Raw genomic sequence first — 15,740 nt, forward strand, 5'->3', positions numbered from 1 at the left:
AGGCTCCAGGCTCTGAGCCATCAGCCCAGAGCCTGACGCGGGGCTCGAACTCACGGACCGCGAGATCGTGACCTGGCTGAAGTCGGACGCTTAACCGACTGCGCCACCCAGGCGCCCCGAGATTTTTAACACATAAACGTATCCTTCTGAATTCACCAAGTGCACAGGGAATACACCTACTTCTGTCCACACACAGGATTCTATTTGTACGGTGCAATGGGACAAGTCGTGACGCTGACCTGTCGGCCCGGATCGTACCATATAGTCTTCATTCTGTGGACGTTAGTTCTAACCAGGCTCAGAGTCGAAAATGAAAGGGAAGCAATTCTCCAGATCTCTTCCCTTCTGGGGGAGAAGGAGTGCCCTGGGATGGCTGGGATTGCCAGGCAACCCGTCCTGCGTCCTGCCTGCCCGTCCTGCGTCCTGCGTCCTGCTTGCTCAGGTGCCCAGGTAGGCCTGTGACAAGACCGTTCCCCGGGGGGCTATAGATGTTCACCAAGTGCTTCCGCGTCTGCTGTTCTCACCTAGCTGTGATCATCCACACCTTGGGTGTGAGATGACTTTGCATTTGGGACGGAGAAGAAGATGTGGATGTGTGAACAGTAAAGCAAACCCTTGTTTTTCCGAGTGTGAGCTCCAGCCGAGCAAAAGACATGTAATATTATAGCGGGAAGACTGGTGAACTGAGTAGAGATATAAATATTTCTAGAAAAAATCCAGAATAGTCTCCCCATACAACTTCTATGTGCTTGAGGGGCGCCTGGGTGGCTCAGCCGGTGAAGCGTCCGACTTCGGCTCAGGTCATGATCTCACGGCTTGTGAGTTCGAGCCCCGCGTCGGGCTCTGCGCTGACAGCTCGGAGCTCGGAGCCTGTTTCGGATTCTGTGTGTCTCTCTCTCTCTGCCCCTCCCCTGCTCATGCTCTGTCTCTCAAGAGTAAAAATAAACATTAAAAAAAAAGAAAACTTCTATGTGTTTGATAAAAAGAACCCCCTACACAAAGCTATTCAGGAGCCAGGGCTTAGCTTCCGGTCCCCTGGATGGATGGGTTGGCAGGTCCCTGGAGTTGTCCACTCATCCAGCCACGCATCCGAGGATTTAGTGAGGGGGCGTCTGAACTTAGCGTGAGCTAGACATCTCCCTTGCTCAGTTTATGGTCTGGGGGGCCAGCCAGCAAAGGCACAGCTCCGACACAGAAAGCTTCAGATTATACTTGGGGTAAGGGCGGAGGGCTGTGGGAAAACAGGGGAAGGGTTTTCCTTGGTACATCCCAGAGGACTTCCCAGGGGAGTCTGATTATCAGAGCGGAATCTCGAAGGAATAAAACCGGTCGGAAGCCCACATGCTTATTTGCAGGCAACAGAAATTGGAACTGGGTCATTCGCCAGAGGGCTGGGAGAGGAGCCACGCTCCATGCCGGTGTCCAGAACCAGGCTGGTGAGGGATGCGCCCCTGCACACCAACCACGGACGCTGGCTAGCACCGATGCCATGACGGGGCGAGGAGGGTGCCCCGTGACCACCGCTGCCCGGAACGCCGGAAGGTCCATCACACCCCCTCCTCCCTCTGCAAGTCGCTGGTCTGTGAATCAGGGAGCTGCATGGCGTAAGTGAGCCACACGCCCGCATTTAGCTGCAAGAGAAGCTGCGAGTTTGCATGCTCTGGGTTCCAAACATAGCAAACGTGTTCTCCGAGCACCCAGAAAACATGATCACGCTATCACCACGGGTGAAGAGGGTGGTCTGAGTAGAAACAGCCACAAAGAGTCACAGAAATAGACGGTTTCGTGTCGTTTCTCCCTTATTTGTCCAAAGATTCAAGTCTTCAAAAAAAAAAAAAAACAACCAAAAACGCGTGGATGTCTGTCCTCGGCCAACATTTTACTTTGCCAAGACAGGCATTAAAACCGCAATATCTACAGTTCACTATTATCAGTTACCCACATAAAGGACATTTTAACACCAAAAAAGCATGAAGGACTTAATCGCAGAATCAGGAGTGATTATTGGGTGGACCTAAGTTTGGCCGAACGGAAGTGCTCAGCATGCTGTCCTTACTTCAGGGTCAGCAAGGACTTGTGGGCGGGCGCTTGAGAGGCTTCTGTTCATCTGCTTTAAACACAGGGGGCTGGAGAAAATGGGGGCATGGGTTTATATTTGAGGAGGACCATTCTGGTGGCCGTGTGCAGGATGGCTGGAGGGGACAAGCCCGGAGTTGCAGGTAGGGGGGAGACGTGCTGGTGGTCGGGATTAGAGGCGGAGCCCCCTGAGAGAAATGGAAGGGGTTGAATCAGAAGCCTTAATGATCAATAGGCTGGGAGCTGGTGTGCGTGGGGAGAACACACCATGGTTTCTCAAATTCTTTCTCGGTCCATTCGGACGATGACGTTTCAATCTCCCTTCAGTTTCAAAGGCCTGGATCTTCCTTCCTGGAATACAGACTCCTGGAGGGCCAGGAGCCGGCTCTCCTCTCCCTTGACACCCCGTGTGCCCAAGACTGGCTTCCAGGCGACACACGGCAGGCGACCCTCCCTGCCGCACGCACACTCCGTTTTCGTGGTCTTCTGCTGACCCCCGAGGTGAAGATTATAAAGAAGGTTGTGCTATATACTCAGGACATGAGTTTATAGACATTCTTCTGAAAAGCACACCAATTGAAATGGAAAATTAAGAAACACGACTTTGGATATTGAAAAAGTCACGGACACGACCAGCGTATTTTTTCGAGATTCCCTTCTCCTCCGTTCTGTGGAATCGGCTCAGAGAAGCAAAAGCTTTAGAAATACTATTCTGGGGGCGCCTGGGTGGCGCAGTCGGTTAAGCATCCGACTTCAGCCAGGTCACGATCTCGCGGTCTGTGAGTTCGAGCCCCGCGTCGGGCTCTGGGCTGACGGCTCGGAGCCTGGAGCCTGTTTCCGATTCTGTGTCTCCCTCTCTCTCTGCCCCTCCCTTGTTCATGCTCTGTCTCTCTCTGTCCAAAAATAAATAAAAACGTTGAAAAAAAAAATTAAAAAAAGAAATACTATTCTGGCTAATGTCGGGGCGCCTGGGTGGCTCAGCTGGTTACGTGTCTGACTCTTGGCTTTGGCTCAGGTCATGATCTCACGGTTCGTGGGATGGAGCCCCACAGCGGGCTGTGTGGTCAGCGGAGAGCCTGCTTGGGATTCTCTCTCTGCCTCTCTCTCTCTCTCTGCTCTTCCTCTGCTCGTGTGCACTCACTCTTTCTCTTTCCCTCTCTCTCTCAAAATAAATAAACTTAGAAAAAAAGGAAGACTTAAAATCTATATAAATATATTGGGGGCTGGGGGCAGGGACAGAGAGAGAATCCCAAGCAGGCTCCACGCTGCCAGTACAGACCCCAACGCAGGGCTTGATCCCCCGAACTGGGAGATCATGACCTGAGCTGAAATCGAGAGTCGGATGCTTAACCGACTGAGCCACCCAGGTGCCCCAGAAGACTTTTGTTTATATGTCAAGTGTACCTCAATAAAGCCAAAATTTGTCAAAAAAGAAAAATTTGGGCTAAGTGCAAATACGTTACATACTGAAGGTTTTCACACATGCTCTGGCAGAGATCCGAGAGGGGTGGACCCCCAGCCCCCTTCCCAGAACGCAGCCGTCAACGGGAACCCCTCGCTCCCGGGCACCTGCTTCCCAGGCGGTGGCCGTGAACTGTAGGGGTTCTCTCTGCTTCTGGTGTGGCGGGAGGGCACGGCTGGGGTGGACGGGGCTCTCGCTGGCCCCCGCTCATCCTGTTTGCCGCCCGCCCCCTCCCCGCCCCCGGCCAACCTCCTCATCTTTGAAACCAAGGTCACCACGAAGGTTAAACAGCACACCTTTCATAGACTACAGGTGCGCAGCAAAGGCTGGACACTTGGCAGGACAATTTTTCCCCTAAATTCAGGTTACTTGACGGTTTCAGATGAAGCCATCTCAACCTATTTTAGACAATACTGAATTTTATTACAGCATACATCGTGGGGCCAAACTGACAGTGTTTCCCTCGTGCCCAGAAATGAACTAGTAGGAAAACTAATTGCTTTTGGGGTACACTTGAGTTCCACCCCCGCCACGTTTCCCCCTTTGAACACCCAAAACTGAGTCCAATGCCCCCATTGCTGGGCCAAATACGTGCACACGGGTCGTAAACCCAGTACAAAGGCCGTTCTAGGCCCTCCGAGAGCCAAGCGATCCTCGTTCGGGATGCGTTTCTATTGCGGAGGTATGGTCAGTTGCCTCCCGCGATACGTTTATGGCATCACGCTCTGGGGATTCGGCGACAAGTTTAGACACAGGATGCCCTTAAGGAGCTCAGTGTGGCTCCTTGAAGAAAGGAGAGGTGTGCCAGCTTGGGGCAACAGCTCAAAGGCAGGGAGTTGCGGGTGTAGGCGATGGTCGAGGGAGCTCAGCCTGGGACAAGCGCGTGGGAGGCACAGCCAAGGGTGAGGGTGAGCCCAGAGTTGACCGTATGGCGGGAAGCAGGAGGGGAGAGCGGGCTGTGGACCAGATGGGAGGGTGCTAAGTAGTAAGTAGTAAGGAGAGTAGAAGGAGAGAAGGCAAAGGTTGTGGTCCGGTCAGGACAGTAGCAATGGTTGGGAGATCGCAGGGTGCTGGGATCTGGTGACCCCTGGTGGGGAAGGTCCCAGGACCAAGCCTGGGCTTGGCTGCTGCACCAGGTGACACAGGGGTGGGGGCTCGGTGATCACAAGCGATTTGACATGGGCCCCACGTGACATGACTGCGTGGCGGTCAAGCGAGGACCAAGGCGGGAATTTATCATGGACACAATGGTCTTCTTCTTGGGAAATTAGAATGGTTTTCAACCAAATTCTTTTCCTGAATATTTGGTCCTTAAAAACACCTGCAAATACACTCACTTCATATGCAAATTACTATTATTACAAGCGTTGAAATTAACATCAATAAAGAAATGGAGGTTTCAACTGAACTTCTTGGACCGGCCTAGAGAATATTCAGTAAGAATATAAAAGTAACGTGCTAAACCAACTGTCACACTGTCATCCAGGGGTGGCTCTTTAAGGAGGGAGCCATTATTCTATGCACAGATAAAACACTAGGTTTTATTGTTTTTTAAAAGTTTGGTGGGGTAGGGGTGCCTGGGTGGCTCAGTCGGTTAAGCGTCCGACTTCGGCTCAGGTCGTGAACTTGCGGTTCATGGGTTCGAGCCCCGCGTCGGGCTCTGTGCTGTGCTGACAGCTCGGAGCCTGGAGCCCGCTTTGGATTCTGTGTCTCCCTCTCTCTGCCCCTCCCCTGCTTTCTCTCTCTCTCTCTCTCTCAAAAATGAATAAATGTTAAACAAAATTTAAAGTCTGGATGGGTACAGAAAAACACACGCACACTAATAGGTTAAAATACGCAAATAAAATTTACTGCAACTTTTGTAGAATTCAATTTGTGCTACAAGACATGTTGCATAGGAAACTACTTCAAGCCCCTGAGGAAAAATATCCACGGTTTAAGGTGCAACTGGGTTTGTCTCTTCTTTGGGGAGAAGGTGAGAGACAATCTCTGGGAAGAATGAGGGTGGACACGGGGAGCAGAATTTAAGGTTATTTCGTGTGATCATTGGGGAACTGCGGGTCCTGCTTCTTGCAGCATAAAAAACGTAGTTTTTCTAGGTGTTTTTCTTTTTATTTCCTAGCCAGTTGGTCTTCAGTATCTGAGTCGATAGGTACATAAGAATGTTTCAGCCCGATAGGGATCGTAGGCTGATTACACCCAGTGATCAACATGATGTGTTTCAAAACAGCAGATTCAGAAAACGAGGTCCAGGAATCCCAAACCGCCCGGGCGGGTGCTGACCCATTCCCAGGAATTCTCTCCATGTGCCACATAATTCCAATTCTTCAGTCCTGCCCCTTCCTCCCTTCTGAGCTGGGCGCAACCACGGTGCGATCAGGGGCCCGACACCGCTCGCCCGCACACGGCCACGCCGATCTACAACCGTAAAGGCGGGCAGCATTCTGCCTCTGGTTCCAGGCGGGGCACGTTTTCATTTGTAGAAAACATACATCCTGCTCGGATAATCTCTAATTGTACAAAAAAAAAAAAAAGGTGTCCCTTACGCGGTTTTTTTCCTGGGGGACATGGGTGCACCAGGAAGGGAGCGGGGTTCACGTCACATGGAACACAGCGGAGTTTGGCCAGTGACGGCAGGCACGTCTGCACACACACGAGCACAGGGGTCCCTCGTGGTGAAGTCTCCTTCACGCCCATGGAGCAGAGAGGCCCGGAGCCCTGCCGGAAGCCTTCCCCTGCCCCCAGGGTAATGGCATCTGAGAGCTGCAGGGACCACCGCATTGCACGTGGCACCGTTCTCTCGAGTGACCGACCGCACGCAGGTGGGGGCCACAGCGAACGCCAGCTCCCAGCGGCCCGTCATCTCAAGGGCACCTGCTGGCTCGTGCAGGATTTTACTTTGCCCACTGAAGCTCACGGAAGGGTCACAAGTGCTGCCGCTGATCGTTTACTGTAACACGGGGCAAAGGTACAGAAGCGAACGGGAGTTCAGAGGGGACAGCAGGGCCCAGGACATTCCCAGAAAGGACGGGCAAGAGCTAGACTCATCTACCGAAAAACCACGTTTCCTATTTGATTCACCCTTTTCACAAGGACAGAGCAAAAGAGGTCCGACACTGGAACAAGCGTCTCTCTGTGCTAAGTGTTCAAATGCAAAGTGAGGCTGGGAATCGCCTTTAAATACATATATACATCTGTAACATAATTTAAAAAGGTCTCTCTAGAACATAAAAACCTCAACAGCATCCGCCCCTATGAAGGTGTTTTGTTTTGTTTTGTTTTTTAAACTTTTCTGGTCCATTAAAAAAATTAGATACCACCTGTCTCATAGGCCTCCCCCCGTCCTAAAAAAAAAAAGTGATTTTAAATTTAAATTTATACCTAACAAATAGAAAGCTATTTTGGTTGGCGACGACCTGTGGTAGAAATTCTCTTCAGCACCCCCTCTCCCCCCTCAACGGAGGAGGACGACGGAGCATTGTCTGTGCTTGGTCCTCGGGGCCGGGTCCAGCCGAGAGGGACCCCGGATGTGTCCGAGCAGCCGGCCCCTCCTGCCTCCCCCGCTCCAGGTGACTGCCCGGGCATCTGGGACAGACGGGGGGCGGTGGGGGCGGGGGGGGGGGTGCATGCCCCAGAGCAGCAGCGGACGGGAGGGAACCCGCTCAAATGACAAAGTCGTCATGGTCCACAGGACTGAAGGCCGCTGCCCTCAGGATGTCCAGGGAGTTCACCAGGATCAGAGTCCCCGTGAGGTGTTTCCAGCGCTTGGTGATGGGGTTTTTCATTTTGTCCAGGCCTATGTGCAGCTCCTGGATGACGTCCCGGTAGCTGTCCCCGATCTGGTGGCTCCACGTCAGTAAAAAGTCATAGGCGGGTTTCCACATGGCCTGGGTGGCGGAGTCCAAAATAAAAGGAGGGAGGGGGAAGAAAAGGTTAGGGGACAGCAAAGACATTTGATCCTATTGATTCGATCCTCTTACCCGCAGCTCCTTGGGCTCATTACTTAGGCTTCTCTTTTGAGAGTGAGAAGCCCAGCGAAGCAGGGGGGACGGACTCTGCCTGGGACCAGCACACGGAGGGAGGAACGTGTTTCGTGCGAGGGCCGGTTAAGTGGCAAATCGTGTCTGGGCCAACAGGAAGGATTTCTCTCCTTACAACCCCTGTGGCATTTTCCGTGTGGGCCATTTCTTTAGAAACTCGCTGCGTTAATAAAGGACTCCCTTATTCTTGGGGACTTCCTGCTTCCCGGGTCTCCCGGGCGTGAGCCATCTTTCCGGAAGCTTAAAGCGAACAAGGGAGGATACAAAGGACCTCTGAGCAGGAACCCCACCAGCTGTGGCCGAAGGTACACAACATACCTGGTACCCATCCAACACAGACCCGGACGGAGACCGACCACAAGCGGCCACAAAGGGCTCCGTTCACACGGGAGGTAAAGTTTCTCCGTCCGACGGAAGGTAATTTAAGATCAGGATCTGCAGGGGCGGGCATTTCTGCTCTGGCCGCTCTGACTTCCCTCCTCTGGGCACAGCGGCCCTGCCACGGTCAGAACCAACTGTCCCGGGGGGGATGGGGCCTGCCCCACGCAGGGAGAGCCCGCCACGTGCTTTCCCACACTAACTCGCTTATCCCCACGAACGCACTGTCGGGTGGATGTCGCCGTGACTGTGTGTCACAGCCCACGCTCACCTCGCTGTCCACGACCCCGTTCCTGTCCCGGTGGGGAGACTCGTAGGCGTCCATCTGTTGCTTGGACACCTTGGCGAGCTTCTCGGCCAGCTCCCTCCAGCGCTGGGCCACCTCCACCGCCGTGGTCAGGAGCACAAAGTCCTGGATGAGTCTGACCACCAGGCCCTGGCAGTCCATTTTCAGTAAGGCCTGAGGACAAAGGAGCAGAGCACCGGGCAGGTCAGAGGGCTGGCTCTGGTCTCAGGCAGAGCTCCGCGCGGAGGCGGTGCACTCTTTTCCCCCGCAAAGTTTTAAGCCTAGTAAGTGCCCCCCGAACTCCAGCGTGGCTGCGGCACGGGACGGAGCGAGAGCAATGGCTTGCGGGGTGGCCTGGGCTTGACTGTGCTCTCCCACCAAGTTCACGGGCAGCCGGAACCTCACAATGACTGCGTTTCAAAACGGCGGCTTTGCAGACGTGAATTAGTTAAAACCAGGTCACGGTAGACGAGGGCCGCCCCTCAGCCAGTGACCGGTTGTCTCTATCAGGAGAGACATGTCCACGTCGGAAGGACAGAGGCAGAGACGGGGGAGAGGCGGCCGCAGGCAGCGAGGGCCAAGGATTGCTGTCAGAGCAACCAGAGGCAGCCCCTCCCTCGCAGCTCCCGGAGGACCCAGGCCCGCGAACACCTCCAGCGCTGGGAGAGAATAAGCTTTTGTTGTCCCGGGCCACCCGGTCCGTGGTACTTTGTCTCAGCGGCCCCAGGATGCTGACTCCCGGCGGGAGGGCAGGGGAGCGCAGCTGGCCCCGTTTCTGCACCCTCGGGACGGCTGGAGAGGGCGATGCTTCGGGGAGACAGAACACACGCCCGGGGCTTAGGGGACCGGACCCAGAGCCGGGCTGACGTTAGGTGCCGCGGGCCTCGGCCGGATGCAGAGCTCCGCAGGCAGAGGGCTCAGATTGGGGCCCGCAGCTCACCCGGACATCTGGGCTCTCGGGTTTGGGGGGCAAAGCGAAGGCCTGGTGTGGAGGAAAAGGAGAACGGGGAGGCCGGAGGCTGAACCCAAGGAAGCACCATCAGAAAACTTTCTGGAACTGACAGGACTGCTCCCTTGCCTAAGCTGCAGGAACTTTCTAGTGTGTTTTCAGGACAGGAGTCTGGAGGGACTCAGGAGGGCAAGGAATGCCGGCCACCCTGGGCGGGAAGGAGGCAATGCGACAGAGGCGGGCCCTGGACCAGCTGGTGGCCACCGGGGACTTGCTTCCCCATCTAGGAAAGGGGTGGGATCAGGCCGGCTTCCAACACGGTGTGTTCTGTGCGACCCCGGGCTGGGGTCTTAAAGAAAGTCACATCAGCCGGCGTAAACCAGCAGGCCCACGCGTCTGCACACGGGGAGATGCAGAAGTCCAGCCACCCACGTTTCGTGACGGCTGCCGGGTGCACGCGGGCCTGGCACCATCCACGAGGCCTCTGCCGCCCAGCACCCTCTCGGACTACACCCCGACAGTGGGAAAAGTGGGAGCACCCTGGAGATGGTTCCTCAGGCGAGCATGGGGTTGGGGAGGCTGGAGGCAGAAAGGCACCTGGAGTTCGTCCTGTCCCTCCACGCTCCATGGAGCACCTGCTGTGGATACTTCCAGACTCCAAAGAGCACGTTAAGAACAACAAAGGAAGCAGCCCCTTCCCGACTGAGCCGAACACGTGGCTCGTTCGAGAACTCTGTCCGTATTTTGTGAGGATGGCGGGTGGCCTTGGATGAGTGCGGCTACGGTCTGCCGGGTCGCTAACTTTAAAGGGCGCAGCTAGGGGCGGCGCCTGGGCGGCTCAGTCGGTTGAGCGTCTGACTTCAGCTCAGGTCATGATCTCGCGGCCGGTGAGTTCGAGCCCCGCGTCGGGCTCTGTGCGGACGGCTCGGAGCCTGGAGCCTACTTTGGATTCTGTGTCTCATTCTCCCTCTGCCCTTCCCCCGCTCACACTCCGTCTCTCTCTCTCTCTCTCTCTCTCTCTCTCTGTCTCCCCAAAATAAGTAAACATTAAAAAAAATTTAAAAATAAACAACAAAAAAATAAAGGGCGCAGCTAATCAAGACAGAGAACCCTCATCTCGATGTCTGGGAATTTAACAGTACGGACGATTAGTGACTTTTTTTTTTTGGCAATTTCCTAAATGCATTAGTTGGATGCCCCAGCAGGTCAAGCTCTGCAATTTTTTTTTAAAGTTTATTTATTTATTTTGAGAGAGAGAGAGAGAGAACGTGAGCGTTGGAGGGGCAGAGAGAGAGGGAGAGAGAGAATCATAATCAGGCTCCGCACTGACGTGGGGCTCGAACTCACAGACTGCGAGAGCATGACCTGAACCAAAACCGAGAGTCGGACGGTCAGCTGACTGAGTCACCCAGGCGCCCCAGGCTCTGCAACTGGAAACAGGGGTGACGGGTCAATCTGGTGCTGTCCCGGGTCCCAAAGCTGCAACTAGCTGCACCTGTGGTTAGCCAGAAGGCAGCTTGAGGATCCCGTGGTCCTTTTCCGGTTTGTTTTGTTTCGCAGTAGGCCACTACTAGTGAGACTTACTGTGAGCCAGGCTCATTCTGTGGGCTCATGTGGGCTCATCCGCTCCTCAGAACCCCTGTGAAGCAGGGGCTGAGCTCACCCTATTTTGCAGATGAAGCCGAGAGAGTGACGGAGAGGCCCCCACCCCGACTGAGCGTCAGAGCCGGACCCGCCTGCCTGTCCTCTGCTCCGATCCAGACACCCGGAGACGCCAGGTGGCTTGTCCGGGGTCCCACCGCTCGGGGTGACAGAGATGGAGGCAGGGCCACATTTCGTGGCGCTCAGGCCAACGAACGGCCTCCACGGTTCTGCGGACACTTGCTACTCGACGTCAGGAACGGAACCCGATAAAACGCGGGTCTGGATTGCGCCTCGTTTCAACTACTTATGTATTTCAGAAAATGGGCTATTCACAGAGCTGGACGGTCGGCCCCCCAGTGTCCCCACTCAGCTTCCACTCACACAAAGCAAGCGTGTGTCTGTGCACTCGCTCAGCCGCCCGGCTCTGGAGGCGACCTCATTTTCCAGGTAACAGAACGTGCCAGAGTCGCGTCTCTGTCCCCAGGGGCGCTGAGCAAGGACGGGGTCTCCATCCCGTGGAGCGCGGGGAGCACAGGGACGGAGGTGCCTTCCTTTACCAACTTCAGCTCCGGTGACACAACTTTGATCGAGCCACACCAGCTTCAAGCGTCACAAAACTGCCACGCCACCACCAAGGGGCAGTTTAGACACTTTTTTAAGGGCACATTTCGGGTGCCACCAGAGCTGGGTAGTAGAGAGCTTCACCATAGGAGGCTCTGACACCTTTCCCTGTAGCTTCCTCCTCAATTTTCACACACACACACACACACACACACACACACACACACGTCATCCCAGAAAACCCCATTCAAAACGATGCTGATTCCGGCTGCAATCTCAGAGTGAACTCCAATTTCAGCCAGGTGGCCAAACCTGGTGGACAGAGGGCCACACGTGGCTCTGCGGGCCACGCGGTCTCTGCCACAGCCACCCGAATCCACCGGCGTGGAGGGAAGGCAGCAGAAACGTGTGGGAACCGCCGGGCACAGCTCGGTCCAGCGCGACTTCCTTCACAGGAAGGAGCCAGTCTGCCAAGCGCTGTTTTGGGAGACACTCTTAGGAACACGTAATGAAGTATCATTGTGGTTTTGCTGTATGCGAATCCCGCGCGTGCTTCTATTCCCGAGATGTGCAAACACCAGAAGGGCCGCACTCCCCCATGAGCGGCGGGCAGGGGAGCCCCTGCTTTGGGGGCGCAGGAGCCCCGGGAACCTGCCGAAATGCACACTGGTTCGCTACCTGCCTCCTGTTTGGGGCGATAAGGAGGCTCTTCTGCCGATTCGCAGAGAATCGCCGCACGCCATCCCGTCCAGCCCCCGTCTGCCCCCACCTCGCGATTTTCCCCGTGACTTCCATCAGCGTCCAAGGCTCTGGGGGTTTATCCCACCCCACCTCACTCCTGGAAACAGCCGCCCCTCCCTCGATTTGTATCCTAGAGTAAGTTTCTCTTCTCAGAGAACCTTCTCCAAAGAGCCCGCACCCGGACTCAAACGACCCCAGCCATAGCCGCCACCAGTGACCCCCGGCCACCCTGGCGGCTCCAGCACCCAGCTCTGAGCGCTGGCCTCGGTCCCTCCAGGGAGGCCTGCCCCTGTCCCCGACGGCCCTTCCCTCCCCGCCACGAGGACAGACCCTGTGTCTTGTTTGCGAGGGATTCCCGGACACGAGACATAACTTCTCCTATCGGAAGCATGTCGCGGAACGAAAACCTCGGGGTTCCGTGTGCCACCTTCCACGCACACACTCGGCCCCCCAGATCTACTCAGGGCCACCGCTTGAGCCAAGCCCTCTCCTTCAGTGTCGTCACAGTTCCCGGTACAAACACACTCAGATACGTGTTTTGCACAAAGTGGACCAGAAGCAGCGGTAGAGAACCTCAACGTGCCGACGGCAAAGAGCCGGCCGTGGTTTGTCCCCACAGAGAGTAAGAACCCCGACACGGAGCCCAAGGTCGATGAAAGTGAGGAGGGGTACACACCGTGCGGTCAGCCACCACGGTAACAGCACCTGCCACTCACAGCTGTGCGCCCCTCCCCCCCCGCCCCGTGACGCTCGCGACGTCGCCGACGGATGGCTTCTCGAGCTCGGGAAGGGCCCACGGCTTAGTGTCCTGGAACATCTGTGGACAGGTGTGCAGAGACACACGGACAAGGAGGCACCAGCACCCGGCCCTTCCACAGACCCGGGAAGCAGCAAGCATGCGCCCAGGGCTGCCCGCACGCTCTCCACCGGGCACCGCAGAGGAGGGGCCAGCCCCTCGGCCAACCCCACGGAATTTATACACAGCCGCGGCGTCTACGCCCCAAACCGCTCAAAGAGGTTAATGACGGGCGATGGGGCCAGGGACCCCTCCGCCTTCTGCTTCTGTCCTTCACGCGTGTAAAATTTCGGTGCAAAAAAGAAACACAGGCTGTGTTTACAGACAAACAAAAATCAGTGAGGACTGTTTTCATTCAGGAAAAAACAACACCTGGGGTGAGTCGAGGAAGGTATGCAAACTCAAAGACCGCCCCCCGCGCTCTGAAGGTCGACACTGATGTGCAGGAAGACAGAGCCTGTCACCAGCGACGCAGTGAGAGAGTGACCGCAGGCCCTGGGACCCACCAGCCACCCGACGGCTACCCGCCAGAGGAGGAGGGAGTACGCGGCAGACCGGCAACCACAGGCCTGGCTGCGGGGCGCGCCCTGCGGCTGTGGACAGCCAGGTGTGAAAACCAGACGGAGGGGGCGTGGCCCGGGGAATCCGTGTCAGAATTACTCATTTGTTTCCTTCACACAAATCTACCTGGAGAGGAGTACGAAAATTAGGTTCCCCCACCCCCAGGCGTCCTGATCATCGGAAGGAAGGACACTCAGGGTTGGGGCTCTCCACTGACCGCTGCCTCTGGGTGGCTCGGAGACTGGGAGACGTGGCAAGGAGCAGGGACGCACCTGGAATCCAAGGTCCAGGGACACATCTGGATCCAGCCTGACCCCTTCTCCTCCCCTAAAACACGTAACCCCCCCCCCCCCCCAGTGCCTACAGAATGAAGCACAAGCATTATCTGGTACAGGGGGCTCCACGCCCCACATATCACCATCCTCTATCACCCCAGCCTCTGATCGGACCCCATCTATGTATGCCCTCGCGCACCCCGGTCCTTGCCCGCGCGGTACCCCCAACCTGACAGCCCCTCCCTCATCAGGTGGGTTTCTGTGCTTCCTGCCCGAATCAGGATCCACCCTGCCTCAACCCCGTTCGCCGTTCCCTGATCCGCCGGGGGGCCCTTCTCTTCGGGGCTCGAGACAAGTAAGTCCTGCGCTGTGACTCTTCACTCCGTGCCTTCTTCAAGTCAAAGACCCGTGTTCTTGGGAAGCCCAGCACCCAGCATCGCCCCTAAGCACACAGGAGGCGGCAAAGACACGCTTCGTGAATATCGAGTACAAACGCTCTGTGGCAGCTCTTTCATTCTGGGCCCCAGGGGCTCTGTCCACCCTGCCTACCCTCCTCGGTCAGTGCCAGTCACGCCCCTTCCCGACAGCAGCCCGGCAGTGCCCCTCACCACCACGTTCAATAAGGTCCGGGGTGGGCCGTCGACGGGCTGGCCATCCTCCGTCACGGGCCGTCCCGGCTTCTCCTGCGGAGCTCGGTGAGCCGGGGACAGACGGGGCATTCTCTGACGGCGGTCATGCACCGCGTGGGTGAGAAAGGGCAGACGGAGGCAGGCGCACCAAGGAGCCCACGTGGTTGTGCGAGATGGCCCTCGGAGGAGCTCTGATATCGAAAACCCGCACTGAACCAACAGCAAGGACACGGAATCAAAGAAGCGGGGCCAGGGCGCGGGCTGGCCGCGTGGGTGGCACCCCTTCAGGTTCTCAGCCCGGGCCGAGGTCTGCTCTCATTCACTCGTGCATTTCCTCAAGTAGCGGACTGTGTCCCGGGGGCCAGGGTCCTTTCTCTCGCGGCGTTTATATCCGATGCGGACAATAAGAAGAAACCGGAACACGAGTAAACGAGGCCACTGTGGACGGGAGAAAGCCCAGTGAAGCCCAGGGTCCGGGGCGACGAAGTACAGTGACCCAGGGCCCCGGGTCGCTTCGCGGGAAAGGTCTGCCAGCATGGCCTCCGGGCTGGTTCCCCAGGGACGTGACAGCCTTCCACCTGACGTTGCGAGCAGAGCTCCAGGCCTGAGGCAGGGCCCGGACCCCACTCGACGGTGGGCAGGACGGAACCGCCCGGTTCTCATTTCGTTCCGGGCTCCTTCCCATCTCCCCGCAAACCTACCGTCTCAAACCTCCCCCCTTTCCAATTCGTTTACTCAGTTTCCAGACCACGGACGCATAACCGAACAGAAAACCATCTTCAGAATGCAAGGGGGTGGGACATGACTCGATGGCCGGGGTGGGGTCGTGGCGGCCGCGCCGTGACAGCCGGAGGGCCGGCTCACCCGAGGCCGAGACTGCAGAATACCACTGCTCAGTGATGCGAGCGGCGGGAGAAAGGAATCCCGGTTTTCAGGACTCCTCTGCATGCTGGGACAAAGCAGCCCGGGGTTTCTGGAGGTTTCGCCCACGTTCAGATCCGCCCGCTCTCAAGATGGTGACGGATTCAGCCCAGGGCCCGGGCGAGGGAAACCCACAAGCCTCCGAGCAGACCTTGCTGTGCCAGCCTTCCCACCCAGGGGCACAAGAGACCCCCCCCCGCCATCGCTCCCACAAACAAACCCAGGGACGGCCCCCCGAAAACCTGTGCTGTCAGAGAAGTCCCCCAAGCGGGGCAGAAAGAGCTTCGCTTAAGTCTGAAAAGGCCTGACATGAAGGACCGGGATGAACAAGCCGCCTCCTCGGTCTTTATTTTTCCACAGCTGGGAAGGGCCTCTCCCGCTGTGTTGTTTTTCACCTCCGCCCACTTGGGGCGGGGGGGGG

The 15,740-nt window shown here is 56.7% G+C and overlaps 1 protein-coding gene across 7 annotated transcripts in view; it reads right to left on the reverse strand.

The window, feature by feature from the left end:
* Nucleotides 1–5,365: 5,365 nt before the first annotated feature.
* SH3BP4 (SH3 domain binding protein 4) overlaps nt 5,366–15,740 on the reverse strand; it is an 86,143-nt gene continuing 75,768 nt past the window's right edge. For 6 of the 7 annotated variants that reach the window (XM_040450603.1, XM_040450606.1, XM_040450601.1 and 3 more), the window contains 2 exons: nt 8,228–8,416; nt 5,366–7,425 (listed from right to left, as the gene is read on the reverse strand). In XM_040450603.1, the coding sequence (XP_040306537.1) occupies nt 7,201–7,425; nt 8,228–8,416 (414 nt within the window). In that variant the 3' untranslated portion in view covers nt 5,366–7,200. Of the gene's footprint in view, nt 7,426–8,227; nt 8,417–14,016; nt 14,837–15,740 lie in introns of those variants that run through there. The other variant, XM_040450605.1, reaches the window with a different exon arrangement.

Source organism: Herpailurus yagouaroundi, unplaced genomic scaffold (genome assembly GCF_014898765.1).
Source record: "Herpailurus yagouaroundi ecotype Mexico unplaced genomic scaffold, PumYag 202, whole genome shotgun sequence".
Classification (NCBI taxonomy): domain Eukaryota; kingdom Metazoa; phylum Chordata; class Mammalia; order Carnivora; family Felidae; genus Herpailurus; species Herpailurus yagouaroundi.